We start from the raw sequence: 19,340 nt of genomic DNA, 5'->3' as shown, positions 1-19,340 counted from the left end.
AATGTTATATACACTGTGTGGTCCTCTTCATATTGCACATCTTAATGTACTTCCTGTTTGCCAAATGCATGTCATTACATTAACTGTAATGCATACCCAGTATATATGCTTATGGTACATGTCTACTCTCAATACCAGCACAACAATGTTAAAATTTCAAATTTGAGAAAGCAAATTTTTGTTCTTCCCTGGTCCAATTTGCTATTGGGCTATCGAGACAACACCCAGACAGCAGTGTACATGTATGCAACTTGTATAGAATAAATACCACTATCTCTAAAAGTGGTGGAATTTTTAAGATTTGACCACCGAAATTTGCAAAAACTTTTTTGAGTCTTAAATGGTGAAATAAATATAGAACGTATGAAAAATAATTGCCTTAAAAATATGATATCTCACCAAAACATCAACACAAAAATACACAGTGAGCTTATAAAGCCAAACCAGAAAAAAAATTAAACAACTTTATTTACTTAAACTTCAAATTGGCTCAAATTGTCAAGAATCAAAACCTTTGTACCATAATCAGTTATCTTGAATTAGCCATCACTATAACAATGTATAATATAATAATTAACTTGTCTGAATCAATCATTGTTGCTTATCTGACTTAGTGGACTAGTAAATTTCTTAGTTGCTAGCCTTTTGCACAACTAGCAATGTGTATATCAATTGAGTAAATCCTGGAATTAGTTAGGAGAGAGATAGTCACATTGACCCATAAAGTGGCAACATCATTTTACATTGATTGACTATAGTCATCATGCGCGTAGCTACGTTTACGTCAAAACGCCCGGGCGTACACTTGAATTCTGAAAATATTTTTTTTTATCTAAATATAATAAGAAAAACTGGTCAAAGCACATCAGCCTTGTGTTTCTCTCTTCAATGGATTGTAATTTTCAATAAAAAGGGACTAAATTTACTCTAATCAAATAGTTCATTTCATATATTTGTTCCAATTTTCTGTAAACGTCTGAATCTACTGTGAATTCTGCGTACTTTTCTTATATTTAAAGCAATTCATTATCTGCTGAGATTCGAAATGCGGTTTGCATTGTTGTCGAGAATGTTTCAGTGACTTATGCCGCAAAAGCGAGACATAGCGCCGTCAGCGCAGTCAATATTTAGGTTCCAAATGTGGACAAAGTTTTTTGAATGACTCTCTGTTAAAAAAACTGTTTATGATAAAAAAAAAAAAAAAAAAAAAAAAGTATCCAGTGCAATATAATAATGCAATTATTTCTTTAATTTCCCCCACATTTTACAGATAAAAGGTATTTCTTTCTGCAATTAATAAGTGGTCACAGTTTGGGCTTAATTTTTTTTATTATTTCTTAATTGTCGAACCTTCATCGAATTTTATGAAAATTTGGAAGAAGTTTTTTCTATGATTAATGTCTAAAGCAAAATTTTGAAAGCGTATGTTTTCGTTTATTTTTCTGTTCTTTACTGATAGCTGGACTTTTCTTTGCGCAATTAATTGCTCAATTTATAAACCTTCATAAAATGTGATATATGGGCACACGTTAAATTCCAGATCAAGAAAATATGATAAAGAAAATTTTTGATTTTTTTTAAATTCCTGGAATTTGGTAAATTGATTCACTTCTTATGGAAAGAAATCGTGTTCCAGATGTTATATTGCATCTCTAAGAAATATTTTTTTCGTGTTCATTAAAAGATGCTTTTGTCGATTGTATGCTCACTCACGACTTTAAACAATTTGAAAGTAATATTGGTTTGAAGTTTTCTCTACAACCAATGTCCGTTAGCTTCCAATTAACACAATGAATAAGTTCTCAAAATTAAACATAAAAATATACCATTTAGATTCAAAAGTATGTTACTATCAATGATTTTTTACTGACAGGAATGGTATGTCATTCTCAATAACTCGATCGCTTTCGGGGGCTCCGTCCCCTTGGACCCACTACCAGCAGGGGGGGTGGCATTGAGTGGTTTGTCACCCCCTCAGGCCCCTCGCCAAAGTTCCGGCGTACACGTGAATATGACCCAGCTACGCCACTGGTCATACATGTACTTAGTTGTAATTTTCATTGGGTTCACTTGTGACTATGTTACATGTAGGTGCATATTTAAATGTAGTACATGCAATGGAACAGATATGAAGCGGCAATTTTATGCAATAATATTAAATATGATTAAGATCTTCATTGTCACAGAAAGAACATTTTTTCTTTCCTCTTTGGGATTAAAAATTATAAATATTAAACAAGTATAAGGGCATCCTATATCATTATTATGTTTCCCTTAAATATACATGTTTATTTTAATATCATGTTTAACCCAATTCTTTTCATTTTTATATAGATATCGTGTTTTTAAGGGAAGCACCAACATTTTCTTTCTATTCACACCAAAGAATATTTTGAACTCATAAGGTTGATGATCTGCAATTTATGCTCAAGATCATCAAATAAATACGACAAATATGACCAATTAGGGGGTACCCTTAATAATGGCAGAAATCGTCACTAGGAGTATGCATTTTTTTTTTATTAAGAAAATGTTGATGGCATATTAATTGCATAAAAATATTTTATATAACAACACCATTTTGTTTTAATAATAATATTTGGTTTTTTTTCAAAATTAAGTAAATTTAAACGTTCTTTTAAATATTTTGTCGAATAAGTTTTTCTATAGATTTTATGAAGAAAACTCAATGGGACATGGGTACTATTTTTGTTTTGTGTTCATTTGATGCTGAATTAAAAATCAAAAGGAAGACAGTTAAATCTTTAATAATAAAAAATAAAAATTCCTGCTAAAATATTTCCGTGATGATGATAAAATGTTCCTTTTTGTTTGTTTAATGACGTTTTCATCTTTTTATTTATTATGTTGTTATTGTATGCATTTAATTTCCAAACTTTGCATTTTTATCTGCATAACCATTTTGTAAATTGATACATTGTAATACCCATACAAATTGTGTATATGAGTTAAACCAATTTTTGTATATTAGTATATTCAGAGATATTCAGAAACATATACTACATCATACTAGTACAATAAACACAATTTCTAGTGGATTAATTAGGGGGCACCTGTTGTGACTTCAGCAGCGAAATTACAGGTATACGGTTTATTCTTTTAAGATTAATTCGAAATTTTAATCACAGTTTATTTACTCTTTGAATACACAGACACCTGAACTTCAAAGATAACTTCGTTTATTGTTTTATTACACATGTGTATAGTAACCGTGTTATTTTTTACACGTTTATCGCCCTTGATTTGACCAAAGTTATTGTGGAAAATGGAGTCCGATAATAAAAACTTACCTAATGAAATACAAATTAGTAAAATAAATGCTGCAAACCAACTGCAAATCGGGGGCTTGGGTGGGTAGCAGAACCGCTCGATACCCATACCCTTCCATTCGTGATCTACACGGTGAAATATACTCCTATTCTTCCCAGCACCCAAATGGCTCGTCACAACACTGAAATTGAGCAAAAGAATGTCACTTATAAATCCAACGTTTTCATTCACAAGTCGCTTCAAAACAACACAACTAATACAGAATTACATTTTGTATTTATCATTCATTTGTCTAATTATGTAAATTCCATGAAATTAATTGATTAATTAGCACATTTTGCTATCTGTTCAACAAACATATAATCCACAAACTGATCTACAATATAACAGTTCAACAACGAAATGGGTCAGTGGGCGTGCCAATCCATGTCATTCTAACACTATCAGAGCGTTTCTGAAATTTCATTGGTTCGAGATAGCAATATTCATATCAAGATAATTCAGCTGTCAAATTTTGATAGCAGACAAAAATAAATGCTTTGAAAAAGATTGGATAATATGAGAGGGTTTTGCACTTGGGAAATTGAACCTTAACTTCTAGATAATGCAAAAATAAACTTTAACACTAGTTTGTGTCAATCAAACTATTAATAATCGCCGAAGGTGTGAAATTAGCTACTATTTGTCCAATTGTATGCATGAACATAGTTTACATTAAATAAGAATTAATACAAAAATTAGATTAAAAAACCCCAAAAAAATACTGTTAATCTACGTCAAATTTTAAGCACAGAAATACTTTTATCTCGAATTTGGGATCCAACAGCCTTTCAGACAAGAAAATGATATGATAGTCACTTAATAAAATAAGATACCTTGTTATGATCTCGGACTTTATTTGGACGTTACTTTTGTTGGACGTTAAATAATCTATACTACATACTACACTTTAAAATTAAGTATTTCTTATATAATTATTTACTGTGACAAGTTGAGACATTGATTTAATTTAATAAATGGCCATGTGTCACTCACCGTCGATTGACACAGTTCGTTCATTTTATAGTTCATTGCATTTGACACCCATAGGTCACGTGTAAAATATGATTTAAAATTTTTGCTATTATCGTGGAAATTTTAATTAAAAATTGCGAAAAATAATTTTGATACAATGGAACTGTATATTCAGGTTTTGATGAAATGTATGTATAATATTCAACAGAGATAGATGCAAGCTAGCATGCGATGGAATTCCAGAAATACACCGATAACGATAAAATGGATATGCCATGCAAGCTATCGGGTGCAAATAAATATCAAGAAAAACGCAACAAAAACCGTCCACTTGGTTCTTTCCTTTTGCGTAAAAAGGAGAAGTTAAACAAAACATAAATTACACTTGTAACTAGTTTTTAAACTATAAAATAAAATAAAAGGCTAATATTCACTATAATAGATAAATAAATATTTTTCTGTTTTTTGGGTGTTTTTTTGCAATGTTCATAAAAGTTTATAAATATACTTTACCAATTGTCCATTAATGCTCTTTGCTTCAATATTAAAAAATAAATATAAATAAAGTAGTAGTCACAGAATGATTTATAGTTTTAAATTGAAACCATACAGTTTTGATTGCTTTTGAGTCGATTTGATTATACACAGGTTTTCTCAACGATTGGAAACAGAAAATCGACATATTTCCAAGGCTTGGCGTGAGTGGATATCAAAAATACTTCCCAAGCGCTAACTACAAATATAATTTGAAGAACTTTTTTTATTTGACAAATTTCAAACATTACCAATTGTACAGGCTTTCAATATACTTGTGAATAAAAGGTTGGCCGATTTGTTGTTTGTTTACATATATATATAAAAAAAAAAAACACATCCAGCTGTAAAAGGCCACGAAATGACAATGTAAAACAATTCAAACGAGAAAACTAACGGCCTTATTCATGTGCAAAAAATGAACGAAAAACAAATATGTAACACATAAACAAACAACAACCACTGAATTACAGGCTCCTGACTTGCGACAGGCACATACATACAGAATGTGGCTAGGTTAAACATGTAAGCGGGTTCCCAACCCTCCCCTAACTTGGGACAGTCTAGTGGCAAATATTTCATGCATATTCACGAAGCGACCGTTGGTCGACCGGACTGAATGCCTGTAGGAAATTTACACAACAATCGCAAATAGAGGTTATTCTTATTCTTGTAACAGGTCACCTACAGACCTTGTTGTAGAATGACGGATCTTTCGCATGTAGAGAGCATTCCATGTAGAATTATATGTAGATGACAATGATGAATGATGACTGAATAGATATGGTCACTTAAGTCTTCCTTCGACCGACAGTTAGTCCTGTGCCAAAGTTGGCCGTCTGTTTGGCTGTGCGGGATTTACAAATTCGTAGTCACGTTCGGTCAGAATGGGGACGTTACATCCGATGTCTCAGGTACAGAGAGTGCCACGCTCTTAAAAAAAACCCAGTTACAAGTCTTTAAGGAGTCCGTAGGTTGCCTTCTTGCGAAGCAAAATTTCTGTCCGTATCCCATAAACCCTCATTTTCCAGAAGCAGTCCAATTTTCCCCCGTCCTTCCTCCCGGACGGCCTCTCTTACAGGACCTGACTATATATTTGTAAATTTCTTCTCGTCCTGAACGCGCATGAAATATTTGCCACTGCAGATAAGCGACCAACGATCAATCCATCTCTGTATACGAGGTATCAGACGTTTCATTTATGACGTTGTAAATTTACTTGAAACCGTTTTGCTACATTAAAAAAAAAAACGGTTAAAAAATCCCCTAGAATTTTCATATTGGCCTTGAAATAACAAAACTTTTCATGTTAGAAAGACAAAACTTTAAACACTTATACTGTACATCTCTGGGTCCATATCACAGTCAACAATAAAAAGCAATCGTAGTTCCTGTACATGTTCAGAAACCAGCTGTTTCCATCCCTATACTTAATTCAAACGAGAAAGAGTTCGAACTGGAGCTTCCGGGTGTTCTTGGGAAGAATGAAAAGAAAATATTGTTATCACTTTACTTCATTTTCCACATCTCTCCCAACGAACTTGAACTTTGAAATAAAAATGTGTATATATGTGATAAAGGTTAAACGAATACCAAATCCTTAAAAATATTCAATTAATAATATACATGTAACTATTATATTCGAGAACCTGCTTTTTCTATCATGATTTCCTCGAAATGTGATTGCTGCTTACAAGGAAGATATATTGAACCCACGGTTACTAATTGTAATCTTTTCGAAAGTTGTACAGATGCCATCATGATTTGTTTGACCAGTATGGTAATCTGTGTCATAGACAACATATATATGTTGCAAATGTAATAGCCACAATACTGTTCCCTTTTCCTCCATTGTGACATGTCGTCATGTACCAAATGCGACTTATCACCGAATATTTTACTTATTTTTCTCATTGATGTCATCTTCGCTATAGCCAAGGGTTACGATCCACTTCCCTCCACCCTTGTTATCACATGCAATGTTGACTTAATCTGCCAAATTAAGGGTGGAGAGGTGGGAAGTTGATCGTAACCCTTGGCTAGCGGAGATGCATTGATGTATACCCCACATCTCTTGACTGAGGTAACGGGAGATGGTCCCCAGGAGATCTTCCCACATCTCTTGACTGAGGTAACGGGATATGGTCCCCTGGATATCTCCTGTTCATCCGACAGTAGAAACGATGCAACAGAAGGGCGTCCTTTCTCATTGATTTATACCCCACATCTCTTGACTGAGGTAACGGGATATGGTCCCCTGGAGATCTCCCGTTCATCCGACAGTAAAGGAAATATGCTACAATAGGAGGGCGTCCTTTCACATTGATGTATAACCCACAGGAGGGCGTCTGTTTTGGCTGTGCGGGATGTACGAATACGCAGCAACGTCTGAAAAGAATGGAAATGTTAAAACCGTTAACAAAACTTCGTGTAAAATATATAATTAGGGAGAGTGCAATGCTATCAGTTTCAGCACGTTATAAGTTAACAACCATTGCATCCATTCTTTGTTTAGCCCGTATGTACTCTTTCGGTAGGCAAATATTTCCGCCTCCATATTTCGAGCATACCCTAATTTTTCAGTGGTAGCGATTTTCTCTTTACCCACTTTGTAGGAACTATAGTCTTGTTTGAAATAATGTTGATGTGCTCTTGCTCTGAAAATGTATGACATATTTGCATCGGAACGTGTTCAGCAAACAATAATCAGTAAAACACAAAACGAAATTACTTGAAATCACTGTCTAAATTAGAATGTTTTCTAATGTTTCACACTTAACTAGTACTTCAAGAAGTTACAATCCTGTTGTTGTTCAGATTACTAAAGATGACAAAAATGCTGAAAAAGTTCTAAATTTAACAAACATTTCTTGTCCTTTGATTAATTAGCTAATATACTTTGCCAAACGGCGGCAGGATTATATTGTACTGAGCCTTCGGAATCTGGGGTTGACAGAAGTGATAGAAAACTGACTCACGAGAGAATCGAAGGGTTGACAACCACCATTGATTACAACCCCAATAGATGATCAGTTTTGTAGTAATTAGAGAAGCAATTTCTTTGTACTCCTCTCTCATTCCATTTATTTTGTGGAAATATTGCCGATAAAGTAATCTCGAATTGAATACATAATTTTTTAGTTCGTTGATATGAAATGGCTATTTGGCTTTTTTACGATCTGCAAAACTGTAATTGAACAAGCTTCTAAGAAAGTCAGTTCCCCCAAGACCGATTCAAATTACTAAGCTTTCATTATGTAATCAGTTTATCACGAAAATTTTCCATAAAGAAGTGACTTTATTTAAATTCATGATATTTAGAATTGCTTCTAAAGATGAAGAAATGGTGCGGAAAATTAACCATCAACGGAAAGAATGAATTTAATATTATTCCGATTTCCAATTGATGGATGTCTAAAGACAAATCGCCAAACGACAATTCTGAAGAATTGCTTTTCTTTAACTTTTGATCTGTATCAGTCAAAGAATTCTAAAGATTTTCTGGAATTGTCAAACTTGTATATCCCTTTTTTAAACTGCAAGTGAATGTCCGAAATCAAACTTATGCTTTGCAAACTTTAATTTGATCTTTGTAATACATTTAAAACTTCTATTTTTTTTCTACAATGGATATACGATTCTGCCTCTAAGGCCAGGACCGTAAGTTATGTTAAGGCATATTATATAGGCAGTTGTCTTCTAATGCCGACCCACCAACAATACAATAATACAAGAGAGAAATAGAGAAAAAATGCTCGTCCTGATGACTGGACACTTAATCCCGTCAAGACTAGATTCAGTCAAGACCTTCAAAATGCGAAGTTTGATATTTGCGAACGTCTGCTCTCATGATATAAGAATTGGAATTAAAAATTGATCAATTGTCGTCGTGAGAATGTTTGTACATTACCCCAAAAATGTTAAATATACCAGCATTTTAAGAATGTCTGTAAGAATACTTCATCACAAAAAGAATGTTTAAGAAAACGTAAGACTTCTTTAAATGCATGAGAATACATTAAATTTGAGAATGTAATCTTGAGATTCACAACAAAGTGTTTGTAAACGGATAACAAACGAATTCTATAGTGCTTTTTACTGTTTTGACAATGCTTTATATAAAAAATATGCCAGTATTATGACAATGAAATTGAGAAATGGGAATGGGGATTATGTCAAAGAGACAACCCGACCATGCAAAGGGAAGAAAACAGGCCAAAACAACCAATAGGCAATGTCTATTTTTGCATGTGTAAGACCTTTCGTGCAGATATGATAATATCAGTACATTAGAAGAAATCAGTAAGATATGTAAAGAACTGGTACTATCAATACTTATTAATAGAAAAGCACTGGTAATATCAATACTTATTATTTAAAGAATGATGTCATCTTTCAGAGTGATAAGATGTTAGTTATGAGAACACAAGAAATAAGAATCATTAGAACAGACGGTACCGTTTGAAGAAGAAACCCATGTCAATCTCATTCATTTCGTGTGAGTCACTGAGACCGATTCATCAAGAGTAAAGTGTATAGTATAATTAATGTATTTTCAATGGTAGTTTTAAACGCGCTGTACTAGTATCAACAATGACAACAGTGGCAGATCCAGCCAAAGAGAGGGTCCAACCATATGTCCCTATTCAAATGCATTGATCGTCTAAAAAAGGGGGGTCCAACCCCCGGAAACCTTCCCCTGGGTCCACCACTGGACAATATATGCTCCTTTATAGAGACATGAGAACTGAGGACAGGGACCATTTGATAGTTGTTCCAAAATAATAATTATAAAAAAAAAACTTGGCATTTTTTATGTGTACTATACTAGTAAGCTTTGTCGTGTCAAATTAGATTAATTTACACCTTCTTTCATTCAGACAGATTTTTAAAAAACTTAGCACCTTTGTATAAAAAATTAGTTTTTGAACTACTAACTCATTTTTATGTTGCTTTACGTCAAAGTAAATAGTACACGTTGGTCAAAGGACACACTCATTTGGCAAAGTTTGTATGCTATTACGCTTAACGAGAAAATGTCAGATGTCGAAAGTCGATCTTTTAGTTAATAGAGATAAGAAGATACTCCAGTTCAGAGATTTATGTATGCTTTTGGTAGATATTTGCCTAAATATGCATGGTCCATTCTCCAAATAAACAGAACAAGACATGTTTTAATAGGTCTCCTGAAAGAAAATAGGCCATGAAATTTATTTATTTCCTTAATTGAATGTATATGATATATATCTGCAGGTGTGCTGTACACCTGGGCACACCTGAGGCTTTATACAACACGGATTTACTGTGTTGACACTTTCTTGTTTAAAATAAATATTTTCTAAACAATTGTGTTTACCTTCAATTAGTAGATTTAATACTAAGTCTCAAACTAAATCTTACAGTATTTCAAGGAATTGTTGTTGTAGTCATGTTTAAGTGATGTGCAGCTTTCAGAACTCGATAACAAAAAAAGGGGGGAGCATTTTTAGTCGTATTATCGGGATACTAGGAAGTACAATCATGTAGATTAAAAGAAAATAAAACGAAAACCAGCATGACTATATACGGAGGGATTGAATTAAAAGCATTTGATCCACAGCAAAAAGCGATGCCTTTGGGACTCCGTTAATAACAGCCAGAGTCATATGTGCAGTTTACGCATGTAATCAGAAGCGGATCCAGAAATGTTCGTAAGTGGGGACCCACTGACTGCATGCCTAAGAGGGGGGGGGGCCGCTCAAGTCATGCTTCGGTGATTCCCTATAAATAAGCAAACAAATTTTACCAACAAAAGCCCCCTAAATCCGCCGCCTCTGGTTATAAAATAGCAAAACCGTGCCAATTAAGTCTATGGGTATGTAAAAAAGTAATGAAATACATTTGAAAACCGTACTATATTTTGCATATGTTCAAAAGGGATGGGTTGGGTTCATGTCAATGAGACACCATGGTGATATATGGTCACATCGTGACAAAAGGGGGAGGGGTCGAAATATATGGACGTTTCGGAATTTCATCGAATGTAAACGGTTACCTTCTGTATCCATTGCTAATTTGTGTAAATGGTAATATATATATATATAAAAAGAAGATGTGGAATGATTGCAAACGAGACAACTCTCTACAATAGACCAAAATGACACACAAATTAACATCTATAGGTCACCGTACGGCTTTGAACAATGAGCAAAGCCCATAACGCATATAGTCTGCTATAAAAGGCAATATAGTTTATATGTCGGTATACGTTATTTTTTTGAACCCTAAACACTTTAAAAATTTTTAAACAGAAACTCGGTGGCTTTATTGGAGTGGGGCTGTATTGCAAATACCCTTTTGTCCTTCCGTCCGTTCGTTCGTTCGTCCAACCTTTTTTTTCATACTTTTCTCAGAAACCGCTCAACGAAATGACTTCATATTTCGTCATCCGCTCGACAATGATGGACTGTAACGTATGAGCAAATTTGGGGGCTGTCAGTCACCTCTTTCATGTTTTTCTGGTATTTTTATTTTTTCAATGTGTTAGTTGATTATGAATTAAACGACTTCATATTTGGTCAGCAGCTTGACGGAGTTGTAACATGTGAACCCTTTTTTAGCTGTCATACACATACTTCCTCTATTCCGAAACTTTGAGTTGGGTGTATATGCTTAGAAACAATACGTGCAAGTTCTCGTTGCTGGTGTGTCTTGATTGGTGCACACAGCTCAATTCTCCATATCAATATAAAAAAAACAAATAACATTGAAACATAAAATGAAACAAAGCGATCAAAGCAAAGTTCCAGTAGCAAAAACGAATGTCATTTTTTGACATCTTGGTTAATTCACCTGGCGGAGAGGAGATGTGTAATTTGTTCAAACACTGAATTATGATTTACTTCAATAAATGTAAAATATGAGATGTGCTATGAAAGTCCAAGACTGTTTCGAGATGTTTTGACGACAACCAAGCTTACAGCATGCGATTGGACACCAGAGCAATCTCAGACTACATTGTCAATTACACAGGACGGCCTTCAACAATGAGAAACGCTCATTCATAATGCAATATTTTATTTTTGAGAATATAGTTCCAATAGACTTATTTATAATATATTGATTGATTGATTGATTGATTAATTGATTGATTAATTGGTTGATTGATTGATTGATCGATCTATTAATTGGTTGATCGATCGATTAATTGGTTGGTTGGTTTATTGATTGATATACTTATCAGCAAAATAAAAGTATATTCAGATGCATGAACAAGAAATAAATTATGAAAAATGATCTCGAAATAAAAGACTTCGCGTTTGTTGTTCTGATTTTGAATGTTTATGTTATTGAATGAGGGTTGGTGTAAACAAAAAACACTTTCACAATCCATGGCTATATTTTGGTTGCCAGTTTTATGGAGGACGTTGAAGTTCCCGATGAGAACCATGCACCGACCTTCTTTCTGCATGAAAACAGTTTATGTTTAAAGTTATTTTTTTGCTCTTAATCTGTTTTTCCCCATTGTTCTGGTTTATTTTTTTTATTTCTTTTGTTGTTTCATTCTTCTTTCTTGGGTAGGGCCAGGAAACTTAAGAACTGTTCAATTAGTCAATAAATCCTTGTCTGTTTTATATATAATTCGCATGCATCCTTGAAGTACAGTAGTAATCTATAAAAAGTCAGATAAAAACTTGGAAAAAATACACAAAAAATCTTACTAAACAAACAAAAAGACGAAAGATTGATTGAAGCTAAGGAGCTTAGATTTGCACATGTATCTGAAATCTACATCTCTGTCAAAATTTGATATCCGCCATAGACCGATTACTCCGGCATTCTTGCAATCATATGGAACAAATTTGTCCCTAATGACGGAAGAAAGTTTGCTAATGAGCCTACCACGTGGCTGATGACTCCGTTTTCGCTTCTTTAATATATTTTCCATCGGTTTGAGAATCATTACATCAAAGTTGTTTTTTGTAACATATGAGAAAACATTGCACGTGTATTTGATAAAAATTATGAAAAAAAAAATTCAATCTATATAGCATTTATTCTCCTTTGCAATATTGATAGTTCCAAAGAACGTGATAAATCAAAATATTTTTAGAGAGTATTGGCAGCAAAAATGTTATCAATACTACATTTTACAATTTTTTAGCGAGAAGTTGATAATGATACCGTCTATCAAAGTTTTTTATATTATACTTTTTTGGTTGTGTTTTGGCTCGATCTGTGCGGCTTGATCGGTGCTTCAATTATGAATTAACTCCAGTTGCTATACCTCCTTTACATTCAATGAATTATTCCCCCTTTTCGGGACCGTGAAATCGACCGTGTGAAACTCAAGACTTTAAAACAAAGTGGTAGAACCATGCAAGTGTATACGTATATAAGAATGACATGTCTGTCTGTGGACTGTATCCTTGTGAAAAAGGCACGTTAAAAATCTACTCAGCTTGTAGGTCTAGTACACAGCTGGGTTCATATTCATATTCATAGCACATACAAATGTTATCGTCCTTTAAGTTTGTGCAGATGATAATTTTACTAAGATGTTTAATATCAATCCACCCGGTGTCCCCCTTTTTGAGGACCACGTTGTTCCTGTTTTGTTATATCATACGTTAAAGAACTTAGGCCGTTAGTTTTCTCGTTTTAATTGTTTCACATGGTCATTTCGGGGCCTTTTATAGCTGACTATGCGGTATGGGCTTTGCTCATTGTTGAAGGCCGTGCGGTGACCTACAGTTGTTAATTTCTGTGTCATTTTGGTCTCATGTGGAAATTTCATACCACATCTTCTTTTTTTTATATTATAATTTTTATAGAATATAAGTAGGTTTTCTTTAAAAGTTAGGTAAGCTTGTCAAGTTATGCAACTATAACTTTACAGGAACAAAGAATCGGCTATATATACATTGTATTTCAACACTTTTAGTACTAATTAAGTCGGTGTAAGCATTAAATATTTACTGAAGACAAATAGAATTCGATTTAATTCCTTTTTCCCAAATCATAAGTGTTTCCATTAACAAGACTTGTGGTGAAAAGCAAACATCCCCGGGTTCTCATTTACAACTTCAAATTGTTTACTTTTTGAGTCACAAGGTTTCATTTTTGTTACGATGTTGACAATTCATTTCAGGATATTAAATTTCATTGTTACTATTTCTATGCAATAAGAAATTGAAGAAAAATTCAAAGCAGGTAAACAACAATAAGAGATGTTAAATTTAATTAAATATAACTTTTGTCCCATTCGAATTCGATTCAAATAAAACTTTTTTTAAATCGAACATTGAGTAAATTCTCCTTATTGGGTTTTGAGTGATTTTTAATGAGACGGCATCGATTCAGAGGCCCATTTCACACATTGTTATGCATCTTGTCATCCATTCCCAATTCAGATCTAATTGAAAAGAGAAAATACTCAAGCAGATCGTTAAAATATTTGAACTTTCAATATTTGCAAATTTTAATATAAAGAAATTGTAAAGATTTGAAATTTCTTATAGGAAATAGGTGGTCTTATAACGATAGGTTGAATCTAAGTATTGATGTCATAATCTTTGATGTAAAAAAAAGAAATTTTCTCATGGAGAAAAAGAAAGAGAGAACATATTTTATGATAAAAACAGAAAGGGAACGATTAAAGTTTCCATATGCATTTTTGAAATTTGGTCATTTCACAGTATCTCACCAATTTTACCATTTTGGGTTTATTTAAGAATTCGCGAAATTTCCACTATTTTTGTTGAAAGTGTCTCTTAAATATCAGCTGTAATGTTGACTTTGAATTATCAAAATAACAGACAGTGGCGTAGGAGTAGACTTGCAATTAGGGGAGAGAGAAACTTCTGAAACCTACAAATAACTTCTACAGCATAATTGGTTAATCCATGTCCTCGTTCATAACTACCTACCCTACGACCCCGGTAAAAGTATAAATTCAAAAATAGAAAACAAATAAAAGGGGCGGATCCAGTCATTTTAAAAAGGGGGTTCCTAACCCAGGACAAAAATGGGGGGGGGGGGGGTTCTACTACATGTCCCCATTCAAATGCATTGATCGTCCAAAAAAGGGGGGTTCAAACCCCCTGACCCCCCCCTCCTGGATCCGCCACAGAATAATTCTTCGATATTTTGGTTTGGTTGGCAGACCCGTCTCGGGCAGATATAACCGAATTTCTAGATTAAGATTAGAACTGGATGATTTGATACCCCAAGGAAGGATTCTCTATATCCTTACATAAATCACTTGACTGATGTGAGTTTGTCCGGATATTAAGGATATCAATATTGGGACTATTTACTACAATCGAAGCAGTTCGGAGTAGTCCTCTTGATCAGGAAAACCAATCTAAAGGTCACACAGATTTTGTCCGAACATGCCTTATCTAAGTTTTTCTCTTATAAATCATGATAACACCAGACAAAAATATATTTAATCCTTAAAATCAGCCATAATCAAGTAGAAATAAATCTTCTAGGGTCATTTATGACGGTATAACATCGGAGTGAATTGTGGTTGTAAGTACTGTGCGTGTTTGTTCGAAACAAATTCTGTCGTCTACTTAAACAGGAATTCGTGTTAAGAGTGTTATTAATCAAGTCCTTCAAAAAATAAGAATTGACCCTTTTATGTATTGATAAGATATACGGAATGAGGCGAAAAATTCGTTCTGTCACAACGGGAAGTAGGGTGAATCGTAGGGCTAGATTTTCAATCAAATAGAAAAAGTTTTTCTATCAAAAAGAGAAAGTAGATTTAAAAAAATACAACAGAAAACCGGGAGAAAAAAGATGATGGAAAAGTAGGAAAGAGAAACGAGAATATATCAGATGGTAGCGGGATGAAAAGCCACGGACGGAATGGAATTTAGATAACCTAGTAATTCATTGTTGGCAGGACTGAAAAGAAGGGTTATACATGTAATAGTATTAATTTTTCACATCGGACTGTCTTCGTAAAACAATTTCTTTTTTTTTAGGATTCGAAACCGATTAATCAATAACTAACTCTCGCATTAAAAGGACTTTATTACGGGGACGAAGACAACCAAATACACAATTAAGCAAAGCCTAATCTATCAGAGGTAAATTCTGAAGAAAAAAAAGTTATATACATTGTAACAAATCATATCATCTCACGTCCCCTCTCACGTTGCTTTCTTCGGCAAAATAAGACATTATAAGGACACAGAATATTATAAATTCACGATGAATGATAAAATATTTAAGGCAATATAATATTTCGACGTTATTAATTTAGGTTTCAATAAGTCAAGATCGCGTGCTGGCTGCTTTGATATCCAACTGATCTTATCAGATCAATTATTGTCTTTTATTAAGAATAAAAAGGGTCATATCAAAATTCATATTAAACGCCAAGATGTGACAATGTTAAAATATTACCTTTTACACATTGCATGAAATATTTCCATGTTTCAACATCAATTCTAAACAAATGAAGGACTCCATTTCCTAGTTCTTGCAAAGCTTCGGTGTGAATAATTGTATGAAAATAAATTAAGTGAAATAGACTTTGAATGTGGTTTTATTTCTTAATATCATCCGGATGGCACAGGTGTACGTTGTACCTGCCCTAGTAAAAATCTGTATCATGTTTGTGTAAGAATTTCTCAATTTCTTGTGTTTTGTAAGCAACATCTGTAATTATGTAAAATGATTGAAATAAAATATGGAGCCTGCATGAGATATTAGGTTAAAACACGCAACACAATGTAAATGATACGATGAGAATTTGTGTATAAAGTATTAAATTTTATTAATATGTTATCTATGCAACTATTAAACCGGCTGATTTCACAACAATAAATTAATACTGTGTTAAATGTGTTTTAAATAATATTTCATAGTTTTCTTGAGTAATAGGCATTTATAAAGTAACAACCAAGGAGTTTTTTTTTTTTTATAAAAGTGGAGAGTTCTAGGCTGTGTATAAAGAAGATAACTATGCCCAACTATATTAATTCCATATTTATTTTCACAATTATCCTTTCCGTACCAGGGATACTATTGTTGCTCTTGTGCTTCGTCGTATCACTAAAGTATGATTCAACATTGATTTCGTTTTACTAAAAAATAGCAATGATATCGGGAAGAATAAAAAGCGAGGATATAAAACTTTGTTCTTTGTGTTGAAAGGGAAATAACTCGACATCAAAACAATATCAAATACCAATGAACTTCTTTCCTGTTTCCTTTTCATGTTTAAAATAAAGAAGATTATTGTTTTTCAAGTTGTTATTAATTTAAATCTGACAAGATCAAAGGTGTTGAAAAAGAACAAGGGAAGTAATTAATCAATTTATTGTTTCTGGTATTGTCAAATAATTGTACCTGTTTAGGAAGTACCCAGAGGGGGGGATAGATGTCTTGTAAAAATCAATTTATTGTTCCTATAAAATTTTGTATTATCAAGTAACATATCTTGATTACATGCGATTGAAAAATGATGAATTGGAACATTTTTATTAAAATAACATACACGGATCAAAGTGATCAAGGAACAGATCGATTAAAATCGTTTTATTGGGTTTACAAACTCAAATGTAGTATTGCATGTCACAAAGACATAAACTATTCAATATAAAAAAAAAACCAAGAATGCGTCCATAGTACACGGATGCCCCACTCACACTATCTTTTTTCTATGTTTAGTGTACCGTGAAATTGGGGTGAAAACTCTAATTTGGCATTAAAATAAGAAAGATCATATCATAGGGACCATGTATACTAAGTTTCAATTTGATTGGAATTCAACTTCATCAAAAACTACCTCGACCAAAAACTTTAACCTGAAGCGGGACAGACGAACGAACGAACGAGCAGACGAACGGACGCACATATCAGAAAACATAATGCCCCTCTACTATCGTAGGTCGGGCATAAAAACCATGCAAAATATTACTATTTATAACATGAACAGCCATTATCATGATCTGTTGATCTGTTGGAGATTTTCCGTCACAATTAATGATCTTAAGAAATATTTTGGGAAAGAAAATTGTGAATATTGATTATGAGAATCTTTATAGATCTTTATATGATTTCTTTATTCAAAAAAGCAAATGAATATGATAGCATTATTCAGATGAAATAGTGGTCGTATATAAAACGGTTTTTACATGGTAAACTATGGTTCAAGGAAATAATTGGTCTGACAACTGGCTGCTGAAAATTTTAAAACACCCAACATTTTTGAAAGAAACTACAAGAATCATGAAAAAATTAAGAAAATTATATGATAGGGTATGTTATTTCTGTTTAAGTATATGACAAGTATGGATATCAGGTGGCTCATTGACTGACTGACCTTCCCTTCCACAAAAGAATTGACGTCTACTCCCCTACCCACATACACTCACAAAAACTGACTCACTCACGTATCTTCCCTTGAGGCAATGGGACAACTGCCTCGACAAAGCTTTGACAAAAAAAAAAGCTATAAAATAACTGGTAAAGTAAGATAGAATATATGTGTACCCCATAGACTTCGTATTTTAGTAGTATATATGTATTCTATGTAGCATTGAGCAAATTATACTTTCTAAGACAAACCTTGATTCATACAAGATAGAACTGTAAAATACATGGCGTGATTCTTACAGTCGATTGCATTGAGTGTTTAGGTAAAGGTAACATCTTTGGTTAGCTTAAAATTGCGTGCTAGCTAAACCGTGAAGTCATTATTAGGTAAGGTATACTACCCTCCTTTCGAAGTAGTCTAGTCCTACAGACACATATAGATTGGTTATCTGTCGGACTGGTCTACTCTTAAAGGAGGATAGTTTATCTAACCTTCACGGTTCAGCTAGCAAGCATTGCAAGCTAACCAAAGATAATACCTTTACTTACACACCCAATACAATCGGCTGTAATTCGTTTTATTGACTACATGTGTGTTGCTTCGGTGGATCTGGTTTTTTAACAGAAATTTGTCATCATATGGGAACTAAGTGTGCCCTTCTTATCAACAACGTGTTCCTTTATTTATATGGTACAGTTGAATAGATCCATGCGTGTACATATATTGTCAATTAAGTCATAGTTTACCTTAAATTTCAATATATTCTAATCTGTACAATAAAAGTTTTTAGAGATAATCATGATAATTTCAGTTAAACGGCAATTAAGCAAAGCTGTTTAAAATTTGTCTGTTTGCATCTGTAAGTGCTAAGAATACTTTGGAAAATTGTCAGTCTCCCTAGAACGACACTCACTGTTTGGTAAAAGTGTCAATAAACCCAATTATACTGATTCGTCTGTATTTGTATTTAAATTTGATTGACGTATTAGTTCATATCATAAGGAAATTAGTTTTTGTGTTGTAATCTCAAACTTAACGTAATTTCTTATCTTTTTAATACCAAATTGACCTGTCTTATGATGACAAAAAAAAAACCATATCTTGATATGTATATATAAGAGCCTAGGTGCCACGATATCTCAGTAGCATGAGGTCGAATCCCGGCAAGGGAATAACAAAAAAA

The 19,340-nt window shown here is 33.3% G+C and overlaps 1 protein-coding gene across 1 annotated transcript in view; it reads right to left on the bottom strand.

Annotated features, from left to right (window-relative positions):
* The window catches only part of LOC139520071 (repulsive guidance molecule A-like), a 31,107-nt gene extending 14,654 nt beyond the window's left edge, over nt 1–16,453 (bottom strand). The window contains exons 1-2 of the mRNA XM_071312488.1: nt 16,240–16,453; nt 3,312–3,472 (exon numbers count right to left, since the gene is read on the bottom strand). Coding sequence (XP_071168589.1) covers nt 3,312–3,472; nt 16,240–16,268 — 190 coding nt within the window. The 5' untranslated portion in view covers nt 16,269–16,453. The remainder of the gene's footprint in view (nt 1–3,311; nt 3,473–16,239) is intronic.
* Between the last annotated feature and the right edge of the window lie 2,887 nt (nt 16,454–19,340).

Source organism: Mytilus edulis, chromosome 4 (genome assembly GCF_963676685.1).
Source record: "Mytilus edulis chromosome 4, xbMytEdul2.2, whole genome shotgun sequence".
NCBI lineage: Eukaryota > Metazoa > Mollusca > Bivalvia > Mytilida > Mytilidae > Mytilus > Mytilus edulis.
This window is presented reverse-complemented; position numbering and strand designations above follow the sequence as displayed.